Source organism: Nyctibius grandis, chromosome 13 (genome assembly GCF_013368605.1).
Source record: "Nyctibius grandis isolate bNycGra1 chromosome 13, bNycGra1.pri, whole genome shotgun sequence".
Classification (NCBI taxonomy): Eukaryota; Metazoa; Chordata; class Aves; order Nyctibiiformes; family Nyctibiidae; genus Nyctibius; species Nyctibius grandis.
The window spans coordinates 18273908-18288520 of record NC_090670.1 but is presented as its reverse complement, the minus strand read 5'-3'; the positions used below and the strand labels follow the sequence as shown (position 1 = coordinate 18288520).

The following is a 14613-nucleotide window of genomic DNA, read 5'->3' as shown; positions in this document are numbered from 1 at the left end:
GGAGCTGATAACAGGGAAAACAGATTGCCAGCCTAATAGCATCATAGGCAAGCAAAAAACCAGCACCCTTTTCACAAGAGTTTCAGGGGCTTTTAAGCAGGCAAAGTAACAGGGTATAAAGAGATGGCCTTCCCAGATCAGAAGAATGAAACCCAGGCAACCTATTATTCCGAACACCTTACTAATGACTTGAAACATCATTCAAAATCCATCATTGTTATCAAGTGCTCGGGGATTTTTCTTAAGTTTTGAGTTGCAAGAGAAACTCAGTTATTTCTTCCTGTTCACAGAACAATCCAAATTGCACTTTACTATATTAAATACAACACATCAATGCATATGATCAGTGCATGTGTTTATGTATAAGAAACCTAATTTGTATTTGAGAAGGTGCTACAAGACTAACAGAAGGGTTTGACTTCCCAGCCTATCACTACCAGTGATAGATGGCATATGGGTAACTCAGGTTATAAAATGTAAAATGCAACATCTCTGACACCATCTACAAGCTTCTGCCCTTCCACTGAATGCTGCCGATCCTCTAAGGTACCTGAAGTTCCTGAAAGACTTTAAGTAGAAACAGGAGTCTATCAAAAACAATCAAACAAACCAACTCCACACAGCTGGAGTTCACAGCCTTTATCTCAGTACAAATGTTGGCAAGTTGCTTCACTTTATCACTATGGTTGCCAAATAAAGCCAATTTTATGTTTAGCACATTAAGATTCTTGTATTTTTGTCTAGCCCAGTAACCACACAAAAAGGCAGTTAGTCAAGCTAAAAATTAAGCTAGAAAGGAAAGTCTGTGTAGTTCTGCTTAATTTTCCATACAAAAGTACTAAGAAGTTATTGTAACTTATGTTACTTACAGTAGTAGTTCCTAAAACACTCGGAGCTGGAGGACCTCTATCAAGCTTTGCCTTTCTCATGAACTGCTCTATGGTCTCAAGATCTTAAATGAAGCCATTCCAATACAGCTCTGCTGATTATTTGCCATGGCTCTCAAGTGAGTCTGTGAAGCAATCAGCAGTGTCTTACCTTAACCTCGTGCAAGAGGCCCAAATGGAACAGTCAGCCTTCAAGTTCTTCTACTAGAGCCAACAAGGTGATCTTATCTACCATAACTACATCTCCAAATACAACACAAGGAGGTGAGAGAAGCAACTATTACAGTAGAGAAAGAGATGGAAAAAGATGAAAGTCTCAGTTTCATACCAGTGAATTATTTTAACACAAACCAAGGACTTCCTCCATGCCCTCTGTTCCTTCTAGAGAACGGGTGTCTACCACATTCAGTCACCTCAAGTGCAACTAAGGGTTGTGCAAGTCTGGTTTCTAAAAGCATCCAAATTCCCTAGGAAGCAGGACAGCATAAATATCTTTCTCTAAATTAATGGTGTGATTTAAAACTAAGATTCACATTTGTAATGACTAAAGTCAGTCCCAGAATAAACCACTTTCCAACATGTTTAATATATTTCAGCAGAAAGTCCTGACAGATACAGAGAGTGGCAAAAAGACTTACTAGCCTGTTTTCAGCCAGGGAAGTGAATAGAGCTTTGCTTATCTCAGGGAAAGTGAAGAGGAGGGAAAGCAGGGGTTTTAGCAGAGCTGCAGTAGCACAGCTTATCTAGCATACAGTGGGGTCATATTAGACTACAGTAGAACAGTTTTGCAGGTCTAGCTATATGCCTCAATAAAAATAATAATTTTGTAGATAACAGCTATTTTACTTTTGGTTCTAGTTTAAGTGCATTGCACACAGATGCCTTTTACAGCGCCAGGAGAGAAAAGATTGAAATTCAGTTCTGACATTTTAATTCTCTGTAGAGATTAGGTAAAAGAAACAAAATACAGATGAGACTAAACTATTTTCCTTCCCCTCCAAACTGGTGAAGGAGACAGGGAGAAATCCAACAACAGAGCTGCAATAACCAAGAGCCTTGAAGGCTATCACCTTCAAGTCAGCCCAAATCCTATCTTTAGAGTTTCTCTCTCCTTCTGACTCCTAAAACACACACTTCAGGTGGAAAAAACATCACCATCAATATCACCACTACAATTTATTTTTCTTTTGTTACATTATAACAGAATAATACATATACACACACTGCATAAGACACCCTCCACAAAAGGAGAATACAAAATTAAAACTCCAAATGCTGCTGTGCTCAGAGCTTAATTAAGAGAGAGCTTCTTGACTAGCTGCAACGAAAAAAAAGCATTTAAGTAAATATGAACCTTCCAACTCACAATTTAACTACACAATTATGATTAATTTGACTACGGGACATGCAAGTTGTCCTAGCAAAGTACACCTAGAAGCACAACTGTACTCTTGCATAATTTTAGACTTATAGGATAATTCAAGCTGGAAGGAGCCTCAGGAGGTTATTTAGTCCGGCCTCCCACTCAAATCACGGCCACAGAGAAGCAGAGTTTCATAAATGAGAGTCACACTATATCAAAGTCTTTTCCAAGTAGACTAAAGATATGCCTATTAATACATCACAGTTTAAGTAGCATGCCTTTTAGAAGGAGTGAGTAAAGCATTAACAAGTTTAAGCGAAAATGTTTCATTTGCAATATCGCTTTGCAATTATCTAATTGCCAATATCCATCTCTCCTAAAATTAAGATCACATCCCCCAGTTTTTGTTTCTTGCATCTCCTCACAACAAGTTCTCCAAGAAAGCCTCAAGCTCTGCAAGAAAGACTTGAGACAATTGCAAAGCAATTTTTTTTAAAAAAAAAAAGCATTAGAATTCTTTTTTTATAACAGGACCCTTTCCTCTTCAGCTCAGCTATGTTTATTCTGCTGATAATTTCATGTTACATTGAAGCTTTCCCTCCACGTACCACACACTTAGCAATTACATAACCAGGATGCTCAGTACATTTCCTTTTTCAGAAGCTGCACTGTACTAGTGACGTTTAACAAGGTTTAATTGCATTACTAGTCTTTCACAGGAGGGTAAAGGATGCTGCCTAAGGATCCTTAAAACTGTACCAGCACTGTATCTTTTGAACAAGTTTTATTTCAGGTATTTTTGAGAAGAAACGGTTTACAGGACAGAAAAGTCTGCAGTCAACACCAGACAGCCAAACACCGCCTATAGCAAGAACTTAAAAGCACCCCATTGGTTTTAAACTTTACTGAGTCCATAGAGCCTTATGAAACAGATAAGCAAAAAGTGTCTTCATTCAAAGCACTTTGCTGGTATTATCATTACTGGCAGAGGCTGCTTCCATTCAGTACGCTTGCATAATACTATTCCTAGAACGTTGAGTGTTATCTACATATCTTGTTATGTGGTGATATCAGTGGAGAGTTTACACAATCGATGCAATTAGACAAGGAAGCATTTTAATCTAAGTGAATGAAAGGTGAAAAGGCACAATACATCTTCGCTGTACATGTAGGACAGATCCCTTACTGCACTTCGCCCCAGACAGAAAATATGCATATTAGATTTGTTGGGATGTTCTTACTCATTCCAGTTGGTTTGTAATTTAGAAAAGTTCCCACATGTTCTAGTAAAACCAACAGCAACTAAGCGTTATCGCTTATTCGTAGTAGAAAAAGATCACTATGTAAATTTACATTTGCTGTTAAATAAATTAAGTAACACTTTGTCCTAGGAAAATTTCCCTTTCTACTTTAAAAAATGGTAAGTGGTTTAGATAATTGCTTTCAGTGAGTAGATTAATTCATTCATGACCAGGAAAATTAAAGCCTAGGAGTTTCCACTGAACTATATCAGTCTATTTCTACCATGTGGAAAAGCTGAAGATACATAACGATTTTGTACGCATTGCCACAAGAGATCCTATTATGGTCCAAATGGCTCTTATATTAGGTTTCATTCAGGATTCCTTTGATTTGTTTGTATTTTAGTATGTGCCAGAACACACCTTGAGATACAAGTTTTACTATATATCTTTAAAAGCCATGAAAGGTCAAAAGCAAAACACATGGCAAATGACAAGTTGCAAGCGGGAGGGCTTGAGCCTTGATGTTATGAAACTGAGAGTCTCTTGTGCATGACTAATCAAGACATATCCATGGAATTTCAGGATTAAATACTTTTTGAATCCTAAAAGCCAGCATCCATTTCTTTCTGCTTTTACAGACTTAGCTTTCATAACTAGAAAAAGCCACAGCCAGTTATGAAATTGGAGATAATAACAATAACAACCACTACCATGATAAATTAGTTAGGACAAACAAGAGAAACACAGATGAGCATCATTTACAAATTAAACATATTAATCGAGTTCATTGTAATTAATGACATGGTAGCATGCATTTATATACACGGTAACCTCTGAAAGGAAATGCCAACTAAACTTGGAGAACTTTGATGAATAATACATGACTTTCTTAAACACAAGTGATACCCATCTTGACAGCCCGTCTTGCCATATTCAAACAATTGTTTCCATCCCTACATTTTCAGTCAAACTGAAGTTATAATGGCAGGGAAAGAAAAAAAGACTGCCGAAGCTACTTCATTTTTAATAACTTTTGGGCTGACAAAGTCCATCTACACTCTAAAAACCTAGGCCTTAACTATGAGGGAAACTTTTTTTCAACATAAACCAGGGGACAGTCACTGACTTCAAGTGAGTTTCATAGATCAGCACAATTCAAGAATCTAGTCCATCTATGTTCTTTAATTAAATAGATTTCCCAGTCACAACTTGCAATCACTTTTCTATAACACAGTGCAAGTGTAAACTTGCTAGGAGGGGAAAAAAATTCTCCTTATAGGAAGAGCTAATTAGCTTATATACACAAATGTAGATTTATATTAAAAACACCAGGGCACTTAAGCAATAACACTGTCCCTTACCATACACGATAAGCACTCATACTCTCTGATGAAAGCATACAACAAACAAATAAGCACCTTTTTTCATAGTGTAACTTGAAATCACTTCATGCACTGATGACACCATCTTCCACCTCATTCATTCTCCCACTCTAAAGCAAGACTGTTCTCAGGCTCCCAGCTACTTCTTACACTGTTTATCAGTAGTTACGTGCTTCATTCTACACCAAAAATGAGTTTGCACAAGAGTGCACAGCATGATCCATATACTACTCACCAAGTTTAGACAATGGGCTATGTAAACCCAGCAATAAAATCTGAACAACGAAATTCATCCTTACTTGAGTATGAGGTTTTGGTGATTTTTTGTTTTTGGAAGCCATCGGGGTTTCACTATGATGTCCACATTGGCAGATGGCTCCCAACTACATCCTGTCACCTTGTAACAGATCACGTAGCCATATACACTATTTCAACAAACCAGAGCAAAGAAGGTACGACTTTTGCATTTGAAAAGTGTATTACAAGGCTGAATAACAATTTCGGATATTATTTTAATATGGACACCAGAATGACTTGAACTCATCCCACCAGATTAATCCTGGGAAGGATTCTGACGCAAGGCCCCAAAACAAAATTCACAGAAGATACAGCGTGCATCAAGCATACTGCTACAGTGTTAATTCACCCCTTTCTAACAAAGAGAAAAATAAAATGCTGATCCTTATTAGTAAGGTTCAGCATAAGTTAGTGTTATCATCGTGGGATATTCAAGGACATCAGAACACCAAAGCATTGAGAAACCATTACATCTTTGTGACAAAAGGTCAGTGGGACTTAGGTAGGTTGGATCAGAGGTGTCTCTCCCTTCTCCCCCACCCCCACTAGCCCATGGGTCTTCAGTTAATCTTATCTCACTGTGGGATAGTAAATCCCCAGAGGGACTCATCCTAAACAATAGGCTGTAGCACAAGGTGGTGTTAAGAACCAGGAACTCCACCATTGTCTTTTCTCCTTTCTTCATTTCTCCCAAGGCAGAGGACTGCCTACAGGGTCAGCCCAGCACAGTCCCCTTCCAGGACCCCACAGGTTCCCACCAATCGCACACAGGAAACTCTCCTTGGGCACTTTCCTGAAGAAAGAAAGGGGACATATTTCTACACACAAACCTCCCCATCTTCAACCCCCACCTGCTGAAACAGTGAAGTCCTGTAGGTGGGACTGACCAGATCCTTCTTTGGGGGTGAAAATTAAGGGATGTTGTACTTAACAGCAGCAGAAGCAGTATTACAGACAACACAGAGACAAGCAGTTTTCCAAATCAGTAAGCACTAGTGGCACACTAGTACCACTTACACTTGGGTACACACCTGGGCATGGTAAGAAGGAGGGGCAGAAGAGGAAGGGAGTATATTATGGCTGGTCTTTGCTTTTTGGAAGGGCAGATGAAAGGTCTACAAAGTTTCACTGTAAAGGAATGCACTTCAAAGGAGAGTTCAAGACAAATAAGATTTTGTCAGCTCTAACTACAAAATTGGAGGGAGGGAGTAGCAGGAAGGTATTCTACATCTATTACTGTAACATATCATGAATTTTCAAGTAGAGAGTAACTCTAAGCAACAGAAATCTAGATTCATTTTCCCATCTAACTAAACTTTGCAAAGTTAACAGCCAGAGGAAGGAATTGCAAAAGTCTGAAATTAATCCATGTTAAAGCATGAGCCTTTTAATTAACTTCACCACTTGTCAACAGCTGAAGGTCTTGGTCAAGTACCTTGACATGGGAAGCTAGTGATCACTCTCCCTTCTCTCAGTTTCAAGGCCCAGCCACTCCAGGGAAGCTGGGGCAGCATCCCTCTCTCAAAGAGAGAAAACAAAATTCTTCTCCAGGCCACCTACTGTGCACCCTCTGCAACACTGCCCACATCCACCATCTCCGCTAGCATCTCAACTTGAGTTTTAAGAAAGCAGCAACACAATCCTCAGGAAAACCCAGCCACAGGGTGAGGCGCAGTCCTCCGGCAAACCATGCCCGCAAGCCTCCAACTCCCTGCCACGTCCAGGTGTGACTTGGAGATGCAGGTGAAGGCTCACTGGCAAGAGCTCAGACACCTCTTCACGAAGGTCCTTGGGGGGGAAAGCAAGGGGGATTTTTCCTCCTTTGTCCTGGAGGAACAGCGGGTTCAGGGCACACACAAAGCTCGCCCGGGCTTCCCCCGCCTCGCACTCCCGCTCCCGCCTGCCGCCCCGCAGCCGCCGGCGAACCCAGACGTGCCAGCGGCAGGCGGGTACCGCGGAGAGCCCGTCCGACGCCGGCAGCGCCGAGGGAGGCGCCGCCCGGAACGGGGCCGAGGGGAGCGCCGGCACCTGAGGGCAGCGGGGAGCGACCCTCCCGTGCGCGGCCCGGCCTCGCGCCGCCGACCCCCGCGCGCCCGGCTCCTGTCAGGGGCCGAGGCCCGCTGCGGCCCCTCAGCGCCAGCGCGGCCGGCGGCTGCCGCGGAGCCCACCCTTAGCCACCCCACTCTTGAAGGGGCTCGAAAGCTCCCCCCGAGGCTCCGCACTGCCGCCGCGCCCGAGGAGAACAGGGAGGGCGCCCCGCACTCACCGCCGCCACCGCTTCCTCCGGCCCCCAGCACCCCAGCAGCAGCACCAGGCAGCCGGCAGCCAGGCTGCCGCTCCGCCACCGCGGCTCCATCCTGCCCGCTCAGGAGCTCCGGGGCCGGCCCTGCGGCGCGGGCATAGCCCGGCGGGGCAGCGCGGCTCCCTCCAGGCGGCTCCCGCCGGCCGCCCCGACGCCAGCGCCCGCCCCTCTGCCGCACTCGCCCGCTTCTCCCGGCTCAAGTCCTCCCGGGACTACTTGTCCCACAGTATTCATCCGCACTGGGGGCGGCCGGCGGAGGAGGGTGCGCGCGTGTGGTGTGCGGGGCAGGGCGCGCTGCCGCCCCGCTCTGAGGGGGGCTGTGGTTTCCCCACCGCCACCCTTCCTCCTGGGCGCCGGGGTTTTGTCGGCTCGAAGGGCGGGCGCCTGCCTCTCCCCGCCCCGCACCTCCACCGGGCGGGCAGCCGCTGGACCCCGGACTATTTTCTCTAGCGGAGGCACCTCGGTGTGTGAGGGCAGGGGGAGCTGTTGGCAGTGCCGGGTCGCACCTCAGGAGGGGCGGGCGGCGGGGTGTGGGGCTGTGAGGGGCGCTCCGGCGCGGCGCGCCCGGCTCCGTCCCGCCCCGCCCGGCTCCGCTCAGGTGCGACGCCTCAGCGAAGACAGCGCAAACTTTCTGCCTGGGCACGCTCTAGCACGGCGCGGGGAGCGGAAGGCGGCGGGCGCCCTGAGGGGGCCGGGGCACCGTGGGGGAGCGGCGGGAAGCGAGCGGTGGCCGACCCCGGACGGGTAGCGCCGGTGCGGCCAGCCTGGCGCTCCCCCGGGGGGAAGCACCCTCCGTCGTAGCGGGGGAAGGAGCCGGCGAAGCGGCCGCACCGCGGGGGTGTGTGGCGGCGGCCCCCTCCGTGCCCGGCCCGCGGCCGCGCAGGGGCCCTGCCCGCCCTGAGTGACGGCGCCGGGCCCTCCTCTTCCTCTGGCGGCGCGGAGCCGGCGCCCCCGCGGGAGCACCGGCGCGTAACCCGGCTGCGTCCTCTCCGCCGTCCCTGCGGGCTGCCTGAAGCATGGGCCGCGGCTGCGCCCCTGCCCCGCCGGCCGCGGGGCGCGCAGGGTGAGTGCCGAGGCGCGGCGGCCCCTTCCCCGCGGTGCCCCCCGGCCCCGCGGGTGACTCTTGTCCCTTTGCCTCCCTTGTAGGGCGCTGGTGCTGGTGCTCCTCTGCCTGGGCGCGGAGCTGGCGAGTGGGGTAAGTGTGCAGGTCCCGGCCGCGCCTGTGCCTCGCTGGAGGTGGATGTGCCGAGTGAAACCTGTCGGGGTTTGGGCATCCTTCGGCCAGAGAGCAGACACCTCCCCACCCCCCTCAGAAAGATATGGGGATTTTTTTAAATCGCCGTACACCTCTGCTCCGAAGTTCCTTTGTACCTCTCGTCTGCTCCACTTTGATTAGTTTTGCCAAAGTACGCTGGGGTGAAATGAAAGACCATCTGTATTCAGTGTAACAGCTTTCTCTGTCTGAAAGGATCAATATTTCTCTTTGCAACTGATTGCCTTTCGTTCTTCTTTAGCCTCTCCTCAAACCTTTCTGTTAAAAGCTAACCCTTTAGATCCTTGCTCACAAGGGATCCCACCCAGATCACCTCGTAACTAAGTAAAAGTGATGTGAGAAATTAAAGGATTAAGGGTTGTATCAAGGTTCATGACTATGAATTAGTAACTGTGTTTTAAATTCCAAGTTGGCATACAGAAGCAAGGACTTTATGATCTGTCAATCTGACAATTTTGTGATATAAACACAGATTTTCTCTTGCTGTTCCTAATTCATGTTTAAATAGATTAGTAAGGAATTGCCGGCTTTTAAAACGTTCATAACTTTTTTTTGGTGGTGTAATAGATTTTTGGCAACTAGGATGCTGAAATTGTTAGCCCACTCAGCTGTAGTGAATAAAAGAGTCCTTTGGAAAATCTGTAGCCTATATTAAGTGTCCGACTGATGTGCAGACAGCAGTTCAAAAAAACCTCTTTGTTATATTGTGATGTAAATTAAGATTGTACAATAATTTTGTGGTCCAGATTTTATAGCACATATGCAATAATGCATTAATGCAAGCAGTTAGTATAATATGTTTTAAGCATGTTTATTTTAATTCAACTTCTAACAGACTAATAACAAAACCAGTTAAAACATGGGGTCTTGATTTGTCAGCCAATGTTTTGCTACTGCTTTTGCTACTCCTTTGTTTGAAATTTTAAGGTGCAACTAAGAAGAAATCTTTTGAAAAGGCTTTAATAGCAGAGGGGTTTATACTTTTTATAAGTATGAAAGGCTTGGTTCTGCTTTGCACTTTTGATAATCAATTGCTGTAGTAGAATTTCATCATCCCGATCAGGTGGTAGTTACAAGCTCTAATCTTCTCAAAGATTAAAAGATTAGGCAATGTGGGAAGCTGTGAGTTTCTTTTCTTTTCATGTTTTTTTTCTTCAACAAAACCAAGAACTGTTCTTCCAAGTGTTCTTGCTCCAGTGGAATCTATGTGGAAATGACTTTTATAAACTCAGTATTTTCAAGGCTATTTGAAACAAATGTGCCACATTTTGCAATCCTTTTTTTATAAATTCATGCCATATGTCAGTGAAATTACCCCTGATTGATGCAGTTGTAACTGACAGCAGCTTTTAAATTGTTTGCTCCAATTTTGCTTCATACCTGTTGGAAAGCACCTCTCCTCTGCTATATAATTTGAAGTGACTGAGCATAGTGAAGTACAATGTCAATAAAATGAGGTTAAATCTTCAGGTTGATAAGGAATAATAACTTCTAGAAGACTATTCACAGAGACAGTCAGCTGTTAAAGCACTTGTTGCTGAAGATGATATGATTTATACCTTTGTTCATCTTCTCTTTCTTTCAAATAATCTCATATCAATAACTTATCTGCTGTAAAAGAAACATCCTAAACTATTGTACCAAGTTGTTGAGTGTTCTTCAGGAGTGTTGCTGTGGACATGACTAGCAGGCAGTGGCTGGTGTGTCAGGCCAGCACCTTGAATAAAGTTGTATTAAAGATGGCTTTGACTCAGAGGTCTCAGATACAAGGTGTAGTCATCCCTCCCTCTGTAAGAACAGGATTTGAAAGTGTATCAGAATTAATTTCTCAGCTTGTACCTATTTTTCCTGGATATAAATTATTATCTCTTTTGAATGGCAGTACAAAATTAGTCTTGTAGTGCAATCTATGTTTTCTTGAGCCAAACCTTGAAAACGTGGATGACTTGTTGTTACACGTGGGGTTACTTTGGAGAGAGATTGTTACCTTGTTTGTAGACCAATTGCTGGGAGTGACCTAAGAGTTTCCCCTAACAGCTTTCAGCTGAAGTCACTCCAGAAGCTATGCTTCATTCATGTTTTCAATCCTTTATTATCAGTAATTTGCATTAATAATGAACCAGGAGTGTCAGTACAAGATGCTGTGTGAGCGTTAAACAACAATGTAGTACTATCTTCAAGATGTTCATCACACTGTAAGACAAATGACAAAAGTTGGTCCAGAGCCGGGGGGAATAAGACAAAATACTGGAACAGTGCTAGAGAGGCAGGCCTTGGCTAATCACCATCCACCCCTGAGGCTTTTCCAGGCTACAGGGCAAAATACAGTTTTTAGAAGAGGGACTTTTGAAAGGATAGAGTTTTGGTGATGTTTCTGGGATGTTCTCTCAAAATGTGAGGTGGAGCATGAGATGAAAATGGTCACAAAGTCTAGAGACAGTCTCTTGCAATGAAATTTGGGATTCTCATCTCTTCACAAAGCCAGCTGAACTGCATCTTAGTCCTAGCAGGCATTCTGTGCCCACCTGAGCGCACACCTGCCATACAGGTGAGATGATAACTCCTCATTTATTTCCTTTCTGCGGTTGTTCAGCTAGTTGAGCACACCTGGAATATGTGCTAGTCTTGATGTGATATCCTAAGGAACTACTGTAAGGACTTCTTGTCAGACATGTTCTCTTGGAGCAGCTGAGCTTTCAGATGGAGTTCAGTCAGTTTTTATTTTATGAGTCTGGACATCATGTACTATTGCAACTCTTCCAGCTCTTCTGGGGTGGTGTGTTTTGGTTTTTTTTTTCCCTAATAGATGTGCAGATTAACTAGATATACCCTCTTTTTCTAATGCTTAGTATCTTGTTCAGCAGAACATCTACAGTATCCAAGTAAGGCAAATAAAAACTACGTGCCAAAACCAGTTCTGGGAAGTCTGCTCTATTTTGAGTAAATGAAGCTCTGCTAGTTTATGACAAGCTAGTCCAAGTGATCTTATTTCTCTCTTCTCTTAATATATCCCAGGTTTTCTGTGTGGTGGGGTTTTTTTTATATCTATGATACAAATGTTTCATAATGCCTTTTCATTTAAAAGATACTGGACCAGCTTAATTGAACCAAGCTCATTGTTTTCAGTGGCCTTATGCCAAAAATAAGTTTTATCCCAGAGCTCTGACAGAGGGGAAAAATAGCTGTTTAATTATGGATATTTCAAATGAGAGTTGCAGCTCTCATCGTTCCACTTTCCAATTAAGTTTCTGCAAATATGATCTTATCCATTAAGAGCTATCTGAAAAGTTTTTTCTGTTTCTTTGCCATTTTAATCAGTATTTATAAGTATGCAATCCTTCTGTAGTTTGACTTTTACAGCTATATCTTTACATAGCAGTGAGCCTTACTGGGAAAGAAGAAATATCTGTAGTAAAGTTACTTGTGTAAAGAAGGAGCCTACAGAATTCAAGAAATAATGTAAAATGCAAACCTAATCTTGTAAGTCTCAGGATTTGTTTACCAGATAAGGCAGCTTCTAATCTGTAAGAGTGTATGAGTGTAGAGACACTTGGTGAAGATTTGTGTATTGCAAAAAAAAATAAAAAGGTATTTTCATACTGTAGAGTGGTGTGATCCTGAAGTCATGGTAGATACAGATGAAAAATTCTTTGCTGCCAGAATTCTTGATGTACTTGCCCTCCTCTCTTCCTTCCTAAGTGGGTTTGTGTGCCTCTCTGTGGATAACGATTTAAAATTAAATTATTGCCTAGTATGGAGTTGTATTACCAGGTCAAAAAAGAAGGGACTTTGGTAACGCCTGTATCTCAAGTGTAAATGTTATAATCATGACAAAGAAGAAAAAAGAATTTTTTTGAGCTTTGATTGATAGATAATTTTCAAGCTCTCTGAGAATCCAGTCTCAAAATAAAGGACTACTTTCTTTGTTACTCTGGACAAAAGTAAAATGAAAGCACTTGTACGGTTACCTGTGGAAGGGCTTGTTCTAGCAAGGTCAGTCTGTGTTTCAAAAGGGATTGGAAGGAGGCTGAGTTGTTTGTCACAGGGTACCTGCGAAATGCAGTCTTGATAGTGACTGCAATGTTAAGTGTTATTAGAGGAAGATCAGTGGGAAGGGAGATCAGTCATTGACATTATGAACTTTATTTCCTTAGGTTTTTTTTCTTTCAGAATATCCCTATAACTCAGGAAGACACTTACTCTCCTGAGAAGGCTAGAAAGCCTAACTGAGCTTGATATGCTTCTGTCAGTTTACATGTCTGAGATGAAAGTGGAGTGGAATCGTGCAGTTCTCATTACCTGTTCTGTGCAAAAAGGGCATTTGCAGGTGTAGGCAATAAATCTGAAAATACTTGGAGAAAGCAAATAAATTGTTCCTGCGGTTTTTGCACAGATTTCCTGCAGTTTATCCTGCCCTGGGTTTTTCCATACAACTTCCCCTTCTGTGATGGTGTGATTTATATGGAAGTCGTGTGGCTGCAGTCTCCAGTAGCTGTATTTGACTTTCTACTTTTCGAAGGGTGTTGACATTAATCTTACTGCTTGTGTTCAAAGTCATCTTTTCAGAATGGCTTCTTTTCTCTCAGGTCTGAGGAAACGCGAAGAGGCAGAGTTAATACAATGTCAAAGGAACTGTTCCGTGGATCTGCTTCTTCTCTGGGTTTTTTGCCACTTTTTTCACAGTTCTTGCTGGTCGGACGTGAGTCTGCTGGCCCTCTGATTCCACTCTTGCCAAACGGATACAAAGCTGTAGAGATCCCTATGGTCTGTGCTAGCTTCCCTTCTTGTTGTTTCTGCAGGATTTTGATTAGCTTTGGTTGTGTCAGCCTCATTGGGCCACTAAACCAGCACCATCCAGTTTTCATAGTCGCTGCTCACTTGGTTACCTTAGTATTGAGAGAATGAATGCTGTGAACCAAATTGGGCTGGTTCGCTTCAGTCCACTGAGATGTCAACGGCTGCTGTGTTCTGAGTTTGCCTTATTCACTCTCTGGTCTATTTTCTCCTATTTGGCTGGAACCTACCGGGCTTTGTAGAGCCTCCAGCCCTTGCCTCAACGTGCTCTTAAACTCATCTGCCTCTCTGGCTCTCCTTTGTGCCTTAGTAGCCTCGGGAGGCTGCCAGTATGACTCCTGGCAGTTAATCCCATAGTGCTTTTCCTGATGCCTCGCTCTTAGCAGCAGTGAGGACGTGTCAATGCCTGTTACCTCGGAATCTCTGTTGCACGGATCTTTTTAAGGGGGTTGCACCTAATGTTTGTTGCTTTCCCCATTACTAATATGAACAAATGAGTCCACCCTTGACACAAGCATTTTGCAAGACCTCAATGTGATGTGTAACACAGGTAAAATCTACACGTCACCTAGGTGTTGTGTCTGGACTAATTGGGAACTAGCTAGAAAAGGCAATACATCAAGGTTTTTGTAACGTATGAGAGTAATATTGCCTTTTCCTTTGGTTTTGCATATTTGTCATTTTTCCGTTTCCATTGAAGGGAAAGAGGTTGGAAACAAGGTAGCAACAGCAACATTAACTGTTTCTTTAGCTTTTTTTGTCATCTGGCAGAGAGATCAAGACCTGCGACTTTCTAGAGATCGGGATAAAATGTTTGTACAGAGTAAGCTGAAAGCCAACCGCATAAATGAATGTATAGCACTGTTAGGAGGGGTTGGTTTTGATCTAAAAAGCAGAGGAAAGGAAAATGAAAGTACAGTTAAACAAGGAATGGACTTATAAATGCTCCTGTGCTTCTTAAAATCTCCACAAATTAAATGTCAGTGAAACTGAAAATAATCTTCCTACTTTTTTTTTTTTGCTAGTAGCATCATTTTAAAGATCTAAATAGCAACAAGTCAGTGCTTTGTT

The 14613-nt window shown here is 43.7% G+C and overlaps 2 protein-coding genes across 2 annotated transcripts in view; one reads left to right on the top strand and one right to left on the bottom strand.

Moving 5' to 3' along the window:
• The window catches only part of COL4A5 (collagen type IV alpha 5 chain), a 78666-nt gene extending 71137 nt beyond the window's left edge, over positions 1-7529 (bottom strand). Inside the window, exon 1 of the mRNA XM_068411753.1 lies at positions 7440-7529. Within this exon, the coding sequence (XP_068267854.1) occupies positions 7440-7529 (90 nt within the window). The remainder of the gene's footprint in view (positions 1-7439) is intronic.
• A 962-nt stretch (positions 7530-8491) lies between these two features.
• Positions 8492-14613, top strand: part of COL4A6 (collagen type IV alpha 6 chain) — a 130073-nt gene continuing 123951 nt past the window's right edge. The window contains exons 1-2 of the mRNA XM_068412148.1: positions 8492-8538; positions 8622-8670. Of these exons, the coding sequence (XP_068268249.1) occupies positions 8492-8538; positions 8622-8670 (96 nt within the window). The remainder of the gene's footprint in view (positions 8539-8621; positions 8671-14613) is intronic.